The following is a 20,887-nucleotide window of genomic DNA, read 5'->3' as shown; positions in this document are numbered from 1 at the left end:
ACCTCCTTTGAACCCACTCCAGTTTCAGCACATCCTTTCTAAGATAAGGGGCCCAAAACTGCTCACAATCCTCCAAGTGAGGCCTCACCAGTGCTTTATAAAGTCTCAACATTATATTCTTGATTTTATATTCTAGTTCTCTTAAAATGAATGCTAACATTGTACTTGCCTTCTTCACCACCTATTCAACCTGCAAATTAACCTTTTTGGAATTCTGCACAAGGAATCCTAAGTCTCTTTGAGCCTCAGTTTTATGTATTGTCTCTCCAGTTTGAAAATAATCAACCCTTTAATTTTTTCTACCAAAGTGCATGTCAGACACTTCTTGACACTGCATTTCATCTGTCACTTCTTTGCGCATTCTCCTAATCTGTCTAATTCCTTTTGTACTCACTCCACTTCTTTAAAACTACCTGCCCCTCCACTTATCTTCATGTTGTCTGCAAATTTGACCACAAAGCCATCAATTCCATCATCCAAATCATTGACATATAACATAAAAAGAATTGCTTCCAACACTTTCCAGTCACCAGAAGCCAACCAGAAAAGGCTCCTTTCATTCCCACTCTTTGCCTCCTGCCAAACAGCCACTGTTTTATCCATGCCAGAATCTTTCCTGTAATATTATGTGCTTGGGGCTTGTTAAGCAGCCTCACTCATGTGTGGCACCTTGTCAAAGGCCTTCTGAAAATCCAAGTACACAATTTCCACCGATTCTCCTTTGTCTATCTTGCTTGCTATTTCTTAATAGAATTCCAATAGATTTGTCAGAGAAGATTTTCCCTCGAGGAAAACATGTTGACTACAATCTATTTATTATGTGCCTCCAAGTACTGAGACCTCATCCTTAATAATCGACTCCAACATCTTCCCAAACACTGAGGTCAGACTAACTGGCCTGTAGTTTCCTTTCTTCCGCCTCTCTCTCTTCTTGAAGGGTGGAGTGATATTTGCAATTTTCCAGTCTTCCAGAACCATTCCAGAATCTAGTGATTCTTGAAAAATCATTACTGATGCCTCCATGATCTCTTCAGCCACCTCTTTCAGAACCCTGGGGTGTACACCATCTGGTCCAGATGACTTATCTACCTTCCGACCTTTCAGTTTTCCAAGAACCTTCTCTCTAGTTATGGTAACTTCACGCACTTCATGACCCATGACATGTGGAACTTCCACCATATCCTGCACAGTGAAAACAGATGCAGAATACTTACTCAGTTGGTCCACCACTTCCTTGTCCCCCAATATTTGTTTTCCAGCAGTCCGATATCCACTCTCACCTCTTTTAAACTTTAAGTATCTGAAGAAACTTTTGGTATCCTCTTTAATATTATTGGCTAGCTTACTTTCACATTCCATCTTGAACTTCTTAATGATTTTTTAAGTTGTGTTCTGTTGGTTTTTAAAAAGCTTCCAAATGCTCTAACTTCCCACTAATTTTTGCTCTATTATATGTCCTCTTTTTGGCTTTTATGTTGGCTTTGACTTCTCGTTAGCCACTGTTAAGTCATCTTTCCTTTATAATACCACTTCCTCTTTGGATGTATATATCCTGTGCTTTCCGATTACTTCCAGAAATTTCAGCTGTTGCTGCTCTGCCATCATCCCTGCCAGTGTTCTTTTCCAATCAATTCTGACCAACTACTCTCTCATGCCTCTGCAATTCCCTTACTCCACTGTAATACTGAAACATCTCACTTTAGCTTCTCCTTCTCATATTTCAGGCTGAAATTGATCATATTATAATCACTTGCCCCTAAGGATTCTTTTAACTTAAACTCCCTAACCAATTCTGGATCATTGCACAACATCCATTCCAGAATAGCTGGAGATAAATGCAATGTTAGAATTTCAAGAGGACTAGAATATAAAAGCAATGATGTAATGCTGAAGCTTTTTTTGGCATTGGTCAGATCATCTTTGGAGTTTTGTGTGCAGTTTTGGGCCCCTTATCTAAGAAAGAATGTACTGGCATTGGAGAAGGTCCAGAGGACATCCACAAGAATTAGCCCAGGAGTGAAGGGGTTAAAGTATTGTATGAAAAAGTTTTGATTGCTTTGAGCCTGTATACACTGGAGCTTAGAAGAATGGGGGAGGCGGGGGGGCGGGCGCAAAATCTCATTGAAACTTATCGAATATTTAAAAGCCGAGGTAGAGTTGATGTGGAGATGATGTTTCCTACAGTAGGAAAGTCTAGGATCAGTGGGCACAGCCTCAGAATAGAAGGACGTCCCTTTAGAACAGAGGAACTTCTTTAGCCAGAAGGTGATGAATCTCTGGAATTCGTTGCCATAGAAGGCTGATGGTCAAATGATTGGGCAAATTTAAAGCAGAGAATAATAGTTTCTTGATTATTAAGGATATCAAAGATTACAGGAAGACAGGAGAATGGGTCTGAGAGGAATAATAGATCAGCCATGATGGAATGGCACAGCCGACTCAATGGTTTAATTCTGCTAAGTCTTGTAGCCTAATATATCAATACAAAATAATTATCAACACAATGAAATAGTACTAAGCATGCACAAGATTCAAAGGAGTTACAGAAACTGAGTGCAAAAGCCATCACCCAAGTCCAGTAGAAGTAAGAAATAGAGTATACTTTTCCAAATTCAAACTTGTACTTCATTAACTATGATGGACCACTTAGGGGAGTAGAACAAGCAGGTGAAAGAAGAAAGAGGGAATAAGTAAGAAGGAGCAGAGAGAAAACAAAGCTAGACCATTATGAAGAGAATGTGGGGATATGGAACATGTTCAGACAGGAACAATTAGTTTAATCACACATCAGAATATTGAGAGCCAAAGGCCTGTTCATATCTGCATTGTCCGATGTTCTATATCATGGTTACAAGAGCTTTCAGTTCAACTCCCTCTGCACCCACCCGACCATCCAGAGAATCACATTCAGTTCAGAAAATAAACTATATTCTTGGAAGAGGAATGATACTTAGACCAAAATGATAAATAATAAAGCTGCAGATTTGCAAGACTTACCTTGCCTTCTGAAAAAAAATTAGAGAATGAATATATTTGAGATGATTAAGAAGTTTCATAAGGGCAACCAAGAAGGTATCACCCACCCTACATCTCTCAACATACACCAGGGTTGCTTTCTTACTACTCTTTGATTTGAAACATTGCCTGGTTTTCTCCCTCTCTACTCCCTTCCCACATGCACAGTGCTCGAGTGTTCCCAGCCACTTGTTTTTGTAGGTGAAAATTTTCCTCTTACAGGAGGACTGAGAACTGGGAACCAAAGCCCTAAATTTAGAGTTGGGTCATTTGATTGCAATATCAAGAACTATCCTCCCTTAGACACAAAACCTGGCGTAAATTTGGAAACATCCACAAGTAGATTTTGAGATTGTTAGTCAAATGAAAATTTATGAACTGAAATTTGTTAAGAATTTTGTTAAACATGGGTATTAAAGATTACAGAAACAAGAAGAGTTAAGTGGAGTTAAGATGTCGATCAGTTATGAATTAAATGAATTATGGAGCAGCACTGAGGGACTGATTTCCTTGCGATTGTAAGAACAAATAAATGAAATAAATAATACATTCATTACAAATGTCAGACTGTTAGCACATTTGATATCACTGAGCACAGTACAGACTTAGAATCACCAGGTAGAGTTTTACAATTTTAAAAATGCAGATGCTGGAAATCTGAAATTAAAAAAAAAAATACCTTCACTTGGAAATTGCCCAAGCCAACACCATCCTGACTTGGAAATATATTGCTGTAAATATATATAACAGCCACCATATCAGTGGGTTTTCCCACACCTCAAGGACTGCAGTAATTTAAGGTGGCAACACACCACCACCTTCTCAGGACAGCTTGGGATGTGCAATGAAATACTGGCTCAGCCTGAAAAGCTCATGTCGATTGAATGAATATAAAAAAATCTCATTTAAGTGGGAATTACAAAAGATAACCATTGGCGGATGAAAGGCAAGGACCAGAAGCCCGGGGGGGGGGGGCGGGGGTGCTGAGAACATTGATGTAGGACATAGATAAAATACAGTCAAGCACACAGTGGTGACTGATAAACCATTGAATGTGCAACCAGAGATAATATTTTCTTACTGGAACAATGATTGGTCAGTTAGCCTCTTAATTATTTAAGCCATCGATCTGATCATAACTGATTGGTCTCTCAGCTCTAACCTACTTTGAATATTTCAATTGATTTTCAGCACCATAACATTTTGGGTAGAGTTCGAGATTTCTTGAAACATCAAACAAAGGAAGTCTTTTGTCAAATCTACCCCATCAAGATGCTTTGTTCATTCCCTTTAGAGAGCCTCTATCTTTGATGCTTGTGGAACACAAACCCAAGTTCCTGTCATCTTTCTGTACAATACAAATACATTTTGGAGCTTTCAAACCAGCAAATATAGTGAGTCCTGCCACTGTACCAACATCTCAGGCCTGTGGGTCTGCGTTCACCAATTATATACGTACATAGTACCACAAACAGCCATGACCTCTCCATTCCATTCCCTGCGCAATGCATTCTGTGTATTTTGATAAAACCTATTCCAGACTATCATGACAACCAAATCTCATCACCTTCTAGACACAGTAATTCAGTAAAAAAAAATCAAGATAGAAACTCAGACGAGGAGCAGCCATTTTCATTAGATACCAGACTGTGTGTCACACCCATAATTCAAAGAATAGCTGATTTCGTGATCAGGAATCCTGATTATGCTGGTATTACTTACTTTAATGGAACAAAGGAGGCTGGATTAATCCATTGCCAGGACACAACACTTCTGATTTCTTTCTCATTTGTTTGGATGCCAAAGATCAAACAAGCACCCAGGAAACATTCAGTAAAGCCTCAGAAGCAAGTAAGCTCAGGGAACAGCATTTGAGAAGAGGCAAGTCTGGAGTAGGAGTCAGTTGCCTTGTAAAACATTTAAATGAAACTGATGAGACATTTGAAACTTAGATTGATTTAAATGAAGTAAAAATCAACAAACTACAAGAATTAAAAATTGTGAAACACTAAAAAATTATGCAAGTTAGTAACATAAATGTAAAAATGACTTAAAACTCTGGAACCTAATCGCCAGGAATGCCAAACACACAGTTTTTCCACCCTACACCACAGTACAAGCAAACACCATTGCTAGGTGCCATGTGTCTTAGTTGTGGGACCTACTTATCTGACTTCTCAATAAAAGCCTACAAAAAGTAGTGGATACAGCCCAGTCTGTCACGGATAAAGCCCTCACAAAAATTGAGCATATCTACAAGGAATGCTGTCACAGGAAAGCAACATCACCAAGGACCTAACCATACAGTCCATGTTCTCTTCTTGCTGCTGCCTTCAGGAAGGAGGTTCAGAAGCCTCAGGATCCACATCCCCAGGTTCAGGAACAGTTATTACCCCTCATCCATCAGGATTTTGAGCCAGAGGAGATCACTTCACCCAACTTCAAATCACCCCAACACCGAACTGTTCCCACAACCTATGGACTCACTTTCAAGGGCTCATCTCATGCCCGATATTTATTGCTGATTTATTTATTATTTTTCTTTTTTCTTTTTCTGTTTGCAGTTTGTCATCCTTTGCACTTTGGTTGCCTGTCCATTGTTGTGTGTGTTTTTTCATTGATTTTGTATTTACTGTGAATGCCCACAAGAAAATTAACCTTGGGTTGTAAATGGTGACATATGTACTTTGATAAGTTATTTCAAATTTTTGAACTCTAAATTTTAACTAGTCGCCAAAACCAGCATTTTCCACATTAGTGAAAGACAGCCTTACACTTGTGTGCACATATTCAAACCAGAAAGCTGCAAGCACTATTGGATTATTGTATTACTTCAGAACAGGAAACCAAGCATAGCAAGCTATTACTTAAAAGGTGAAACACTGCAGCACACTGTTGTGCAGAGGGAGTCAGAAATACTGGTGAATGAATCGCAAAAGATTGGCTAGCAGGTGCAGCAGGTTATCAAGGCAAATGGAATACTATCCTTCTTTGCTAGAGAGAGCAGGAGGTTATGCTGCAACTGTCGAGAATATTGGTGAGGACATACCTGGTCGCCCTGCTTGAGAAAAGATATACAGGTTGAGTACCTCACATATGTTCCATCAGTGACATCATGTCAGCTTTCAAAAATAATTCACATTTCAGAGACTTCTGGGTTCTGGATAAAGGGTAGTCAACCTATACTAGCTTTGGAAGTGGTGCAGAGGAGGTTCACCAGGTTGAGATAAGGGAAGAGGTTGAGTACCTGGGACTATACTCATTGGAATTCAGAGGAATGAGAGGGGATCTTTTTGAAACATAAAATTATGTAAGTCATAAGTAATAGAGGCAGGAAAGCTGTTTCCACTGGTAGGTGACATCGTGTCAGGATTGAGGGGATAGATTTTATGTGCAGATGAGGGATGGATTGCTTTTGCAATGAATCTGTGGAATTCTCTGTCCAGGGAAGCAGTAAAGTCTTGTTCATTAAATAGATTTAGGACATTTTTGCACAGTAAAGAAAATAAAGGTAAAGGGGAAAAGGCAGGTAGGTAGCACTGAATCCATGGCCTGCCAACCTTGATTTTATTGAATGCTGGTACAGCCTTGACAAGCTAGATGCTATACACCCTATCCTCGTTATATGCGGGGGATACGTTCCTCAAAGTCGACGCATAATATGAAAACGCATAATGTGAATAATTATTTAAATAGAGAAAATAGGGATGCGTTCCGGAGGCTTCCTAATTATGTTTTATCTGTAATTTATTCACATTTTCATACCAATACGACACAAAAGCAGTACCACAAGACAACATTCGTATTATATTTCATCAATTTAAGGTAATATTCAATGTAATAAATCATAGAAGGTTAACATACTAGGGTGTACAGTACTCACCAACAGTGGCAGGTGTGTTGGCTCCAGGAGATAAGTGGTTGTGCAGTGGTGTCGGGCAGCTTTACATGGATGAGATGGATGGTTGTGGGTCGTCAGGATCATCAAGGACAGCAAGGGGTGAAGGAACACTCACAGAACTCTCAGAACTGCCAGCAGCAGCAGATGACACCGGTTTGAAGAAAGTGGTGAGGCTTGTTTGCTTGGCAGCATTTTGTTTTTCAGCATAAATTTGCTTGAGAGAAGAAGGCTTGACTGCAGGGAACAACTGAAATGTTGACTCCGTTCTAAACTTGGGTCCATGTCCATCGCCATTTGTGCCAAGTGTTCCGCAGCCTTAAAAAATTCTGCCAGTTGCTTCACCGTAAAATCTTTCACCTGCAACTCGACACTTTCTTCCTTCATCGTCATCACCATCAGACTGAGTTAAACGCAGAAGGTAATCCACACTTAATTCTTCATCATGAGAATCCAGGAGTTCTACCACTTCAGCAGTCTCGTGATCTGGGAATCCTTCCCCACCAATTTTACGGCCCAGGGCCACACAATCCTGGACAGCTGCAGCGAAGGCAGGAAACCCCTTGAGGGTGTGCACACACTCCGCCCAAATTGATTTCCACGCTCCATTGAGAGGCTTCCTACTGAAACCCTTAAGAGCACAGGGGTTTAGTGAATGGTAAACTAAGAGAGGCTTCACCTTACAGTCTTTTTCCACATTGGAACACATAAGCAAAGTCAATCTATCCTTTGCTGTCTTGAAACCTGACGCAGTTTTTTCATCCTTACTTATGTAAATGTGTTTCGGCTTACGCTTCCAAAAATGCCCGGTCTCTTCTGCATTAAACACCTGCTTTGGTGTGATGCCTAACTCAGCTATCATAAGCCTGCAACTGCACAGTGTAGCGTCCCAGAGCTGTGTTACCTTCACCTGACGCCGCCCTGTTTATAATTTCCAACTTTTTTTCCAAGTGATAAAGTGGTTCTCTGCCGCTTGGCTGATGGCCCAAGACTTGACATCGGACGCTTAGTTAAATATTTCAAGCACAAAATCACTGCACCATAGGTAAAAACAACAAAAGTTTAAGAGCACAAGATCACACATCCATACGTTGCCAAAACCAATACGAGACTGGCGGGAGTGAGACTGTGAGGCGTGTGCACGTGATTTGTACTGGCAGGAAAGCAGTGCTCCTCGCATAACAGAGTTTTGGACGCATATAAGGAGAAGTTGGCCAGCTGGTGGCATAGTGGGATCAGCGCTGGACTTCGGAGTGAAGGCTCCCGAGTTTCGAACCCAGCCAGCTCCACAGGCATGCTTTCCATCCGTGCTGGGTTGAGTGTCGAGCTAACAACTCGACCTTGTAAAAAAAGAAATTGCGTGCTACAGAAACATCAACAGCAAAAAGTTGATGGCCTATGCTCTCTCATGAGTATAAAAGGCAATTTCCTTTTTTTTCCCTTATAAGGAGAAGTTGGTAGAAATAGGTTCCTCGCATAACTGTGAATCCGCATTGTCTGAAGATGCATATAAAGAGGATAGGGTGTACTCTTGATTGTATCCCTTACATTTTTAGGTGGAATATGGTAGAACTAATATTACAAGTTTGGTGAGTCCAATATTCATCCACTAATAAAATCTGGAACTTGACTTAACAAACATTAAGGATTTGTTTTTAACAATCCTGTTCTCTAGTGTTAAGACTACTTTATGTGGTCATACACACATCCATTTAATACTTCTGAGATCAACAGATTCATTGAACAGTCAAAAATCCTGCCAAATTGCTCTCCTTTCATCCAAGCAGCAAATATCATTCAATCTTACCTTGGGATTTGCACTTAAAATCATTTGACAGATAAAAAGGAATTAGAAAAACTCCACTGGATTACTAATTATTAACTTGTGTTAAAGGACTTTTGACGTCTCACCTTTGTACTCTGGAGTAAATTCTTTCATTTCTGGTGGCAGTGACTCATAGAACCGCTGCTCCCGGCTGATGAGGGGCTTACAAACAGTATGGTCATCATATCGCATCATGCTGGTGTGCCCACCAACCTGATGATTGAAGGGCTCCAAGAGAACTCCTTTGCTTCTCTCTGGAACTGCGTTGTTACTATATTTCCCCACTTCCATGGTGTCCAAAAGGCACATTGCGTTACTGAACCACAACTCAGAGGAGACATGGAGCACAGCGCATAGGCCTGGCTACACTGGCTGCAGATGTACAGGCCACAGGACCAGCAGCCAGGACCAATATCTTCAGGGAAGAGCTGTTCCAAATTCCACAGAAGTCCTGCTCAGTGTTTGCTTCTAAAAAGATAAGGAAAATTAATATTAACTCAGATGCCACTGTCTGGAACCTCACTTCTAAAATGTTTGCATTGCCTACAACTAGTCACTGAAAAATCTTTTTTTTTTAATTTTTTATTTTTATTTGGATAAGGAATTCACTAGTATCATGAACTTTTTTCACATGTATAACCTTTTCCTTTTTTTTAATATATGTATAAATCTATAATTATTTATACATTCCTAAGTACACATTAAGATGATGTAAAAAGAAATTAGACACTTAAATAGATAATTATGTGCAGTTGAAATTCTACTCTATTAGGCTAAGTAATGATATTAGTTGTTAAGAAAAATAGTAATAATAGTGGATTAATAATAATTTCCATACATCTCTTCTGGACCATTTCTTTCTGGTCCAAAATATTGTATGTAAGCCTATGTAACTACCATTGTAGGTGTTTATATCCTAACTTGTTGTCACTGAAAAGTCTTAATCAACTTCCAGCAGCCCTAAAGCTAATACAATTCTCAGAGAGGCTGTAAGACAGCCTCATACCTTTCATAAATTTGGAATGGATGAAGTAAAATGAATTTTACTCAGAATTCCCCAAGCTATACCAAGATGCTTAAATCTGATTTTTGAAATGGAAAATGAACATTCCTCAATATCTCCAGCCTTTTCTAAACATTTTCATACAAAAAAACCACACAATACTAGTACAAGTAGGTAGAAACAAAAGGTTAACATGATCAAGAGATCAGTGCAATCAGCATTAACCCTGCCACATATGTACTATTTGAAAAGTCACTTGCTTAAACCAAACAAAAGTTCTGTTCATTGCACATAAGGATTATTCAATCTGTTCCTCTTGTGGCACTGTTTCCATTTCTATCAGAATTTTAAAGCAGCTAGTGTATCAAGGCCTGAGTTGTGACTAGCAAGGCAAGTGATGATGTAAGCTACTTAGAAAGACTACTGAAAATACAACATGACAGCTCTTCAAACAAACAAGTTGTCTATTTTTTACAAACAGGAACTCTCCTGTAGAAAGGCAGATAATGCAACAGTTTAAAATAGTGAGAGAGATACGAGATTTATTCTAAGGAGGGAACTGATGAATGCTGCAATTAAATGGTTCAATTAAATTGCATTCCAAGTCGTCAATGAAGCAATTTTCTCCAGCCTAACATATCATTGTTTCTTGAAATCAGTGTTTTTTTTAAAATCCTCTTCCATTAGTTTTTGCTCAGTAAGTTAAACTTGAAATCCTGAATCTTGCGGCAAGAGCTCTCAGCTCACTCCTCACCACTACTCAGTTGCTGAAACTTTGGTTCTGATTCAATGTGCTAGGTAGCCCATTTCTAACGAGCAACATTTAAGGAACGACACACCTAGCCTGCCCGCAGTTTTCCATATTCCTAAGCCTGAGGCCACTTGATGTTCTTCAGAACTAAGATATTGTATGTGTTTTCTGAAATTATTACTGAGCACAATTCATTACAGAAGTTCATTAAACCGTTGAAAAATGTATTATTGAGCAAAATGCTATTGAGATTATAGTAGTAGGATAAAAAGGTCCAAAAAACTGGGTGCTGTAAAACTGAATATTTGTTAAAGCTTCTGACCATGGAGGAAGAAATGAAAACCAGGGGAGTCATTCTGAATCTAATTGCTATTCAGCTCAAAGACTGTAGAATTCAGCTGAGAACTGATTAAGTTCATACCAATGCCGACTGACAAGGTTGAATATGCAGAACAGCTGTATGGACAGTGCACCAGACTGGCAAAGAGAAAAAAAATTCAAGAAGAGTGCAAAAGCTTATGAGAACCAGTTACAAATACAAAGGAATGAAAGGTTAAATGAAACTTGGATGAGAGAAAGCAGAAACTGTAGAGTAATGTAGTTAACCAAATATCACTGGAAAATTCGATCTTGGATATTTCAGTATTACAAGAGCCCCATATTCCAACCAAAATTACCTGATTTCTGATCTGTTTCTTCAACAGAACTTTCCAAATGCTGTTGTGGCTGAGGTTAATCAAACTGGCAGAGTCCAAACTATGAACAACTGCCTTTGTGGTGCATAGATTGAATATTACAAGCAGTCAGGAACTGCAGTTTTGCTTTGCCATTCCTCTCTCTCTCAAATCACTGAATTACAATGATTCCTGTATATTTACTTAATGGAAGGGTCACTTGGTGGGTTAGAATGCAGGCTTTCGATGCTGTGATGATTAAGGTAGACAGATGATTATTATGACAGACATTGGCAGTTGCACTCACACATTCTATGGTGTGTGGCGCTGTTCACTATGCAGCTCTTGGCTGTTATATGCTTCAGCTCTTTATAATTCCTGAGCCACATCCATCTGTATTAACATATAGAATCTTCCCATTTAAGATGGTGCTACTGAAGGTGTGCAACAGCCTACTAGTAGTTCAAAAGCAAAGGAATTCAATTAAAAACATTACTAATAATATTTTTTTAAAAGAAAGTAAATTGTGGTACACTCATCGGAAACAATGAAGAGGTGAGCGAAGGTGAAGTGAATTCAAGAGATGTGCCATGCTGGGGTGCTGTGAAACTGATGCACTTGGAGCTGAAGCAGTGCTGGTTGGAGTGAAGGATTTGGAGAGGAGGTGGTGAGATAGTGGATTTCCCATGCCTGTCCAACTAACCCAAGTGCGAGGGTGGATCACGATGTGTCGGGCCGATTTGGAGAGGTTGAGATTGGTTTCTTCGGCAGTGAAACCTAGGCCCAAAAACGAATCACTGGGTGGCATGTTCTAGGCCTGTAGCAATTCGCCATGGCCGAGCCCAGGTCCTAATGTGAGCCACAATCTGCTGGCTGGACAATTTAAATGCTGGCCCAGATAGACTGGGGGCTCCTCTCTCCCAATGGTGAGGCTGTGAGGCTGCCCTCGGCTGCTGTGCTTTACGTCTGCAAACTCCGTGACAATTTGCTCTAATATAATGAACTAATACCAAGGCTTTAGACCTACCCCGGGCTGCTCTAGGGATTTAGATTTAAGGACTCAGTTTGGTTCGGAATGCTGATGTTGTTGCTCACTTGCTTCTACTGTTCAAAGGTACAATTTAATGTCAGAGAAATGTATGCAATATACATCCTGAAATGCTTTTTCTTCACAACCATCCACAAAAACAGGAGTGCCCCAAAGAATGAATGACAGTTAAATGTTAGAACCCCAAAGTCCCCCCCCCCCGGCTCCCCCCTCCCGCGCGTAAGCAACAGTGAGCAACAATCTCTCCTCCCCCACTGGCAAAAAAAAAAGCATCGGCACCCGCCACCAAACACTCAAGCGTGAGCAAAGCCACAGACTTGCAGTTACCCCAAAGACTTTGCATTTCACCCAGTATTCGACATCCCACAGGTTCTCTCTCTCTCCCCCTAATAAGGGAGAAGGAGGTGTCTCCATTTTCCTAGCGAGTGGGGAGACATAACAAACAACTCGCTGGTTTATGATGTTAAAAGTCCGTTAACGTCGCTTTTTTTCGAGCTCTGTGCCTGAAGATTGCAAAGATCCCGGGTCTCCAGGCACATAGCACTTGCATTATTTGTATTTTTTTCCCATCTTTCTCTGTGCATTAGGTGTACATCTTTATTTTTTTTTAAATATAATTGGGTTCTTTCGGGTTTCTTGCTTTGCAGCTGCCTGTAAGCAGACACATCTCAGAGTTGCATAATTTATACATTCTTTGATAATATAATTAAGTAGTTCAATTAAAAAAGTAGTGCAAACATAGAAATAAAATAGTGAGTTAGTGCTCATGGGTTCAATGTCCATTCAGAAATTGGATGGCAGAGGGGAAGAAAGAGGTACAGAAGCCTGAACGCACTCATTCAACAACTCAATTACATCCTTCCTGATGGTAGCAATGAGAACAAGGCATGACCTGATCAAGGCGCCTTTCACTCTTCTAATCTTACTTTATACTTCTAGTGACACGGAAGGGATCTGTTGAACTCATCAGGACCAACCAGCTCCCAAAGAAGCAATCCCATTAGTCATCATTACATTACTGTATCACTGCAACTTATGCAACACACACATAAAATGCTGGAAGAACTCAGCTGGTCAGGCAGTATCTATGGAGGGAAATGAACAGTCAACATTTTAGGCCTAGCCCTTTCATCAGGAAGGGTCATACTTCCATGTAGTTCAGTGATCTCCTGCAAATTTTTCACTCTCATATATTGGGCAACACCCCTTTGAATCCTTTTGCCATTAATCTAAGTGGTAATTGATGGTAATTAACATGCCACCCATGTCTTGGGATGTTGGAGTGCACCCAGAGAAACATTCAGAAAGGAAACACACAGGTAGCTCCCAAGGTCAGGATCAAGTTGGGTGTCCAGAGCTGAGAAAGAATAGAACAATAGAACATTAAACTCTAGCAGGTACAAGCCTACTCTGCCCAATCTTTGTAAGACAACCTGCTTATTCCACATAACACACTAAGAAACTATCACTGAACTGCTGCCAACACATCTACATCCTTTGATGAATGATGAAAATATATAGTCAGCTTGCCTAATTACTTGCACTGATTACTGGTCTTTAGCAAATCATAATCAGGGCATCATAGGATACCTCGATCCCTTTGCGCTTTTAGCCCATACTTCAAACTTCCATACAATATAGAAGGATATTCAGCCAAAGTCTATATTGATTCACAGCAATTCTAGTCCCCTACAACTTTTCGCCCTGTAGCCCATTTTTTCCATATTCCAATTAATGCCCCCCCCCTCCAGCCCCATATTCTACTTATCACCAACATACTATGGGAAATATACAGCGGCCAACTTACTTGGGAGGAACTCAAAGCACTCAGAGGAAACTCACCTGGTCAGAGGGATCACTATTCCACAAAGACAGCAATGGAGGTCAGGACTGAACCCGATTAATAGTGCTGTGACACTGCAGCTCTACTAACTGTGCTGCCCTGCCCCAGATTTCTCAGCTCTGCAATCCTTCAATTTGTTTTTAATTTTTCTTTTAAAAAGAGACAAGTTTGCATTTTCTCACATTAACCAATCTATATTCTTTGTGGCATCCCTATGTCTTCTTCAGAATCTAAGCAGAATAATAGTTCGGCACGGTCTAGATAAGCTAATGGGCCTGTTTCTTTGTCGTACTGCTCCATAACACTATAAATACTATCCAGGCAATACTATCCAAGACAATCTGGACCACCTTCAAACCACTCTGGGTCCAATAACTACAATGCCAACATTGCTTCTGATCCCAGTGAAAATTTCAACTGAGTAATAGGCTATTATTACAAGTTACTTTCATACAATGTAAGACCACAATCTACTTACTTGCAGATGCATCCAGATACAGCAGCTGTCGACAGATCGAAACAGTCAATCAGGCCATTTCAGAGTGAAGCTGTCACCGTGAAGGTGACTACTACAATGAACTCATTTCAACTGCAGTATTGAGCACGCCAGTCATAAACACACACTGAAAGACCACCTCTCTAACTAGGCAATTATTGCTTGGAAATAATACAAATCGACTCAAGGAAAACATGCCCATCGAATCAATCACTTGATTCAAAAGAATACAAAGGTGACCTGATTGAGAGGCTTTATTGCTCAGATAAACTAGCTGCTATAGATTAAGTGCTTTGCTGAAGAAGCTCTACCCAGTCTAAATCTTTTTCATTAGTGCTGATCCTTCTACTTTTCAATGCCTTCCCTTGCTCAACAATATTTTTGATTTGTATAGTGCCTTTATCATAGCAAAAACACCTGTATGTGCTTCATAAGACAGATATCAAATGAAAAAAAATACATTAGAACAGGTGAACATAAACTTGGTGAGGAAGAGGTGATTATAAAGGTAAAAGCTGGAGAGGTTTTAGGATGGAATTTTGATACTGAAGGCCTTCAAATATAAAATTTGGGAACAGGTAGAGAGCATTGAATGGTTATATCTTTGTAGCAGACTATCAAGACTGATGGTCAGATCACAAAACAAGCATATAAATAAAACAACTACCAATGTATTTCCTGTATCATCTCCCTACCCACTTCTAGAAGGACACACACGCTCCTGATTATGTAGGGTTTGATGAAAATGAAATCTTGAGTAAACAAGTGAGTGAGCATGCATCTACTGTAGCTGTGGCCAAAATACCACAACCGCACAAACTTGTCAGTCCATCCCCTTATCTCTTACATGTTTCATAGATTCTAGGAAACACAAGTGCAAAATAAAAGGACTAGTTATCATGCCACTTTGGCCTTCAGAGCATTCATCATATGGCTGATTTACCAACTCAGCTTCCCTGCTTGATCCCCTCAACTCTACTCTCTTGCATTCTAATGTCACTCAATCTGAAACTTGAATGTGCTAACCCTGCGGATAGAAAATGGCAAGGTCTGTTAACCAATGAACGAAGTCATTCTATAACCACAGTCATAAATCTCTACTCCTCCCCAGTCATATACCCTCTGGCTGATTGAAACCTTTCAATAGTCATACTACAAAGTGTTTCAACTTTGTACTTCACTTTCAACTCTCAAACTTTGAAGAACATAAGCTCATTTAATTATTCTCACCCCAGTCATCAGCACTTGGAACCTTTAATGCACCACTTCCAAGTTGGTTGCACTGCAGTAACTTCTTAATCTTGTCTTCTAAACCTTTTGCAGTGAAGTCCAACATATTATATACACCATCCTAATTTCTTTCTGTACATGCATATCACGTGTACAAAGTGACTTAAGTGTTTCTCAACATCAGCTGATCTCCATTTAATAGAGAACATTTAAAAAATGCAGATACTAGAAACCTGAAGTAAAACTAGGTCAGGTAAAATCTGTAGAAATGTGAAGTCTTCAAGCTGAAACAAGCTTCATCTCTTTCCACATATGCCATCTGACACTGCAGGGTACTAGCAGTCACATTATATTCAATACACACAGTAACCTCAAGGCCTGCATATGTACATCTCATCCTACTCAGAGCAGACCAGAAATAGGGGCCCCATCAAGTCTGCTCTGCTCTTTCATCATGGCCAATGCACTTGCCGCTCTACCCCATTCTCCTTGTAATCTTCCATGCCCTGACTAACCAAGAACCTATTGACCTCCGCATTAAATATACCCAATGACCTAGCTCCTACAGCCCCTTGCAGCAACAAATTCCACAGATTCATCACCTTCTGGCTAAAGGAATTCCTCATCTCCATTCCAAACAAATGTCCTCTATTCTGAGACTGTGCCCTGTGGTCCTAGACTACCCCACCATAGGAAACATCCTCCCACATCCATTCTATCTCAGCAGACTAAAACGCTTGAGCATATAGACATTACGAAAGAGGATGTACTGGAGCTTTTGAAAACTCAAAGTTGCTGGTGAACGCAGCAGGCCAGGCAGCATCTCTAGGAAGAGGTACAGTCGACGTTTCAGGCCGAGACCCTTCGTCAGGACTAACTGAAGGAAGAGTTAGTAAGAGATTTGAAAGTATATTATTGGCCAGACCCGACGCAGACTGGAAGACCGCTTTGCTAAACACCTACGCTCTGTCCCCCAGAGAAAGCAGGATCTCCCAGTGGCCACACATTTTAATTCTACATCCCATTCCCATTCTGTCTATCCATGGCCTCCTCTACTGTAAAGATGAAGCCACACTCAGGTTGGAGGAACAACACCTTATATTCTGTCTGGGTAGCCTCCAACCTGATGGTATGAACATCGACTTCTCTAACTTCCGCTAATGCACCACCTCCCCCTCGTACCCCATCCGTTATTTATTTTTATACACACATTCTTTCTCTCACTCTCCTTTTTCTCCCTCTGTCCCTCTGACTATACCCCTTGCCCATCCTCTGGCTCCCCCCCCCTTGTCTTTCTCCCCGGACCTCCTGTCCCATGATCCTCTCATATCCCCTTTGCCAATCACCTGTCCATTCTTGGCTCCATCCCTCCCCCTCCTATCTTCTCCCATCATTTTGGATCTACCCCTCCCCCTCCCACTTTCAAATCTCTTACTAACTCTTCCTTCAGTTAGTCCTGACAAAGGGTCTCGTCCTGAAACATCAACTGTACCTCTTCCTAGAGATGCTGCCTGGCCTGCTGCGTTCACCAGCAACTTTGATGTGTGTTGCTTGAATTTCCAACATCTGCAGCATTCCTGTTGTTTGCGAAGCTAGATAACTCACTGGGGCCAAACGAGATATACCCCAGACTACTGTGGGAAGTGAGGGAGGAGATTGCTGAGCGTATGGTGACGATCTTCACATCATCAATAGGGACAGGAGAAATACCGAAAGATTGGAGAGTTGCAAATGTTGTTACCTTGTTCAAGAAAGGGAGCAAAGATAACCCAGGAAATTTTGGCCACTGAGTCTGATTCCAGTGGTGGGCAAGTTGTTGGAGAATCCAGAGAGGCAGGATTTATGAGCACTTGGAAGGACGAAATCAAATTCTGATAGTCAGCATGGCTTTGTCAAGGGCAGGTCATGCCTTATGGACCTGATTGAATTCCATAATACCATAAGATATAGGAGCAGCAGTAGGTCATTTGGCCTTAAGAGTCTGCTCGGCCTTTCAGTCATGGGTTGATCCAATTCTTCCAGTCATCCCCACTCCCCTGCCTTCTCCTCATATCCTTTGATGCCCTGGCTGATCAAGAACCTATCTATCTCTGCCTTAAATGCACCCAATGATTTGGCCTCCACAGCTGCCCGTGGCAACAAATTCCACAGATTTACCACCCTCTGACTAAAGTAATTTCAACACATCTCTGTTCTAAATGGACATCCTTTAATCCTGAAGTTGTGCCCTCTTGTCCTAGACTCTCCTACCATGGGAAATAACTTTGCCATATCTAATCTGTTCAGGCCTTTTAACATTTGGAATGTTTCTATGAGATCCCCCCCCCCACCCCCATTCTCCCAAACTCCAGAGAATACAGCCCAAGAGCTGCCAGATGTTCCTTATGTGGTAACCCTTTACAATGTCAATATATCCTTTCTAAAATAAGGAGCCCAAAACTGCACACAATACTCCAAGTGTGGTCTCACAAGTGCCTTATAGAGCCTCAACATCACATTCCTGCTCTTATATTCTATACCTCTAGAAATGAATGCCAACATTGCATTTGTCTTCTTCACCACCAACTTAATCGGGAGGTTAACCTTCAGGGTATCCTGCACAAGGACTCCCAAGTCCCTTTGCATCTCTGCATTTTAAATTCTCTTCCCCATCTAAATAATAGTCTGCCCATTTATTTCTTCCACCAAAGTGCATGACCATACACTTTACAACATTACATTTCATTTGCCACTTCTTTGCCAATTCCCCTAAACTATCTAAGTCTCTCTGTTTCCTCAACACCACCCACTCCTCCATCTATCTTTGTATCATTGGCAAATTTAGCCATAAATCCATTAATCCCATAGTCCAAATCATTTATATACATTGTAAAAAGCAGCGGTCCCAACACCAACCCCTGTGGAACTCCACTGATAACTGGTAGCCAACCAGAATAAGATCCCTTTATTCCCACTCTGTTTTTTCCCGATCAGCCAGTGCTCCACCCATTCTAGTAACTCCCCCGTAATTCCATGGGCTCTTATCTTGCTAAGCAGCCTCATGTGCAGCACCTTGTCAAAGAACTTTTGAAAATCCAAATACATCTACTGTAACTCCTTTGTCTACTCTGCTTGTAATTTCCTAAAAAAAAATTGCAGGTGGTTAGTCAGGCAGGATTTTCCTTTCAGGAAACCATGCTGGCTTTGGCCTATCTTGTCATGTGCCCCCAGGTATTCCATAATCTTATCCCTAACAATCGATTCCAACAACTTCCCAACCACTGATGTCAGGCTAACAGGTCTATAGTTTCCTTTCTGCTGCTTCCCACCCTTTTTAAATAGCGGAGTAACATTTGCAATTTTCCAGTCATCCGGTACAACGCCAGAGTCTTTCAGGATGTAACAAAATACATTGAAGGTAGAACAGTGGATGTAGGGTAAATGGATTTCAGTAAGGTATTTGGTAAGGTTCCCTATGCAAGGCTCCTTCAGAAAGTAAGGAGCCATGGGATTCAAGAAGACTTTGCTTTGTGGATCCAGAATTGGTTTGCCCACAGAAGGCGAAGGTGGTGTAGATCAGTAGTCCCCAACCACCAGGCCGTAAAGATGTGCTACCAGGCCGCAAGGAAACGATATGATTTGGCAATATGAGTCAGCTGCACCTTTCCTCATTCCCTGTCACGCACTGTTGAACTTGAACACCCTCCCACCCCCCGTCGGCCAGTCCACAAGAATATTGTCAATATTAAACCGGTCCGCGGTGCAAAAATGGTTGGGGACCCCTGGTATTCTGCACGGAGGTTGGTGAACAGGGATCTGTTTTGGGATCCCTCCTCTTTGTGATTTTTATGAATGACCTGGACGAAGAACTAGAAGGGGGAGGGGGTTAGTAAGTTTGCTGATGACACAAAGGTTGGGGGTGTTGTGGATAGTATGGAGGGTTGTTAGTGATTACAGGGTGGATAGGATGCAGAACTGGGCTGAGAAGTGAGAGATGGGGGGGCATCACATGATGACGTGGGATTGAGACGTGTAAATCCAGTTCTCCCGTAAAAAATCAGCAAAGTACCGTTTAAACAAAACAAAGTTAATAAATACTTTCCGAAAACTATTTATAAACTTTGCAAGATTTTTTTACGATAAGCCTCCTAAACCGCAACAAAAGAAGTCTGCTGTTGCGAAGCAGCCGCGAGATAGGAAGAAAAAAGGGCCTACTGCAACGATGGAGCCTCAGACTCAGGTTGGATTTCCTTCGGTAGAACAGGGAGCAATGGCGGTGGTAGCGGTTTCTCCGAAGAAGATGCCGGAAATGCACATGCGCAAAGAAGAGCGCATGCGCAAATCGACACAACTCAAACTACAAGAACCGACAGCCACTGCAATTGAAAAGGACTCAGAGTCAGAATTGGATTCCGCAGAGAACACAGATGAAGAAGAGGAGCAAGAATTGGAAGCGATTGGAAGTAAAGGAGATGATGGAAACATAAGAGAGGCTATATTGCAATTAACGGCTGAACTAAGAAAAGTAAGAGAAGAGCTTAGAGATATGAAGATGTGCTATAATAAAGCTGTGGAAAGACAGGACAAAATGGATAAGAAGCTTCAGAAGATGGAAAGAGCAATGGGGCATATGAATGATAGAGTGGAAAAAACAGAAAATGATCTGCTTGTGTGGAACTCGGAAAGAAATCGACTCTTGGAGAAAGTGGGCATGTTGGAAAATTTCAGTAGACATAATAATATTAAAATTGTTGGTCTTAAAGAAGGTATGGAGGGAGAAAAACCAATAGAATTTTTTCAAAGATGGATCCCGGAAGTTTTGCAAATGGAAGAGGAGGTTTGACCAATTGAAATTGAACGGGCACATAGAGCTCTAAGACCAAAACCAAAAGATGACCAATATCCACGATCGATTTTAATAAAATTCTTAAGATTTCAAGACAAGGAAAGGATTCTACAGGCAGCTGCTCGAGCTGCCAAGGATAGAAAAGGGCCATTGATGATTCAAGGGAACAAAGTTTTTTTCTACCCTGATATAAGTTATGAACTTTTGAAGAGAAGGAAGAAATTTAATCCAGTGAAAATAACCCTAAGGGTGCACGGTTATCAATTTATATTGCGTTAT

At 40.9% G+C, this 20,887-nt stretch overlaps 1 protein-coding gene across 3 annotated transcripts in view; it reads right to left on the bottom strand.

The window, feature by feature from the left end:
* ip6k1 (inositol hexakisphosphate kinase 1) overlaps positions 1 to 20,887 on the bottom strand; it is a 110,702-nt gene that overhangs the window by 64,573 nt on the left and 25,242 nt on the right. The window contains exon 2 of one of the 3 annotated variants that reach the window (XM_063067758.1): positions 8,825 to 9,206. In XM_063067758.1, the coding sequence (XP_062923828.1) occupies positions 8,825 to 9,047 (223 nt within the window). In that variant the 5' untranslated portion in view covers positions 9,048 to 9,206. Of the gene's footprint in view, positions 1 to 6,898; positions 8,226 to 8,824; positions 9,207 to 20,887 lie in introns of those variants that run through there. The other 2 variants (XM_063067760.1, XM_063067759.1) reach the window with 2 other exon arrangements.

This window comes from Mobula hypostoma, chromosome 15 (genome assembly GCF_963921235.1).
Source record: "Mobula hypostoma chromosome 15, sMobHyp1.1, whole genome shotgun sequence".
Lineage (NCBI taxonomy): Eukaryota > Metazoa > Chordata > Chondrichthyes > Myliobatiformes > Myliobatidae > Mobula > Mobula hypostoma.
Note: the sequence above shows the minus strand (reverse complement) of the source record. Positions and strands in the feature narration are given on the sequence as shown.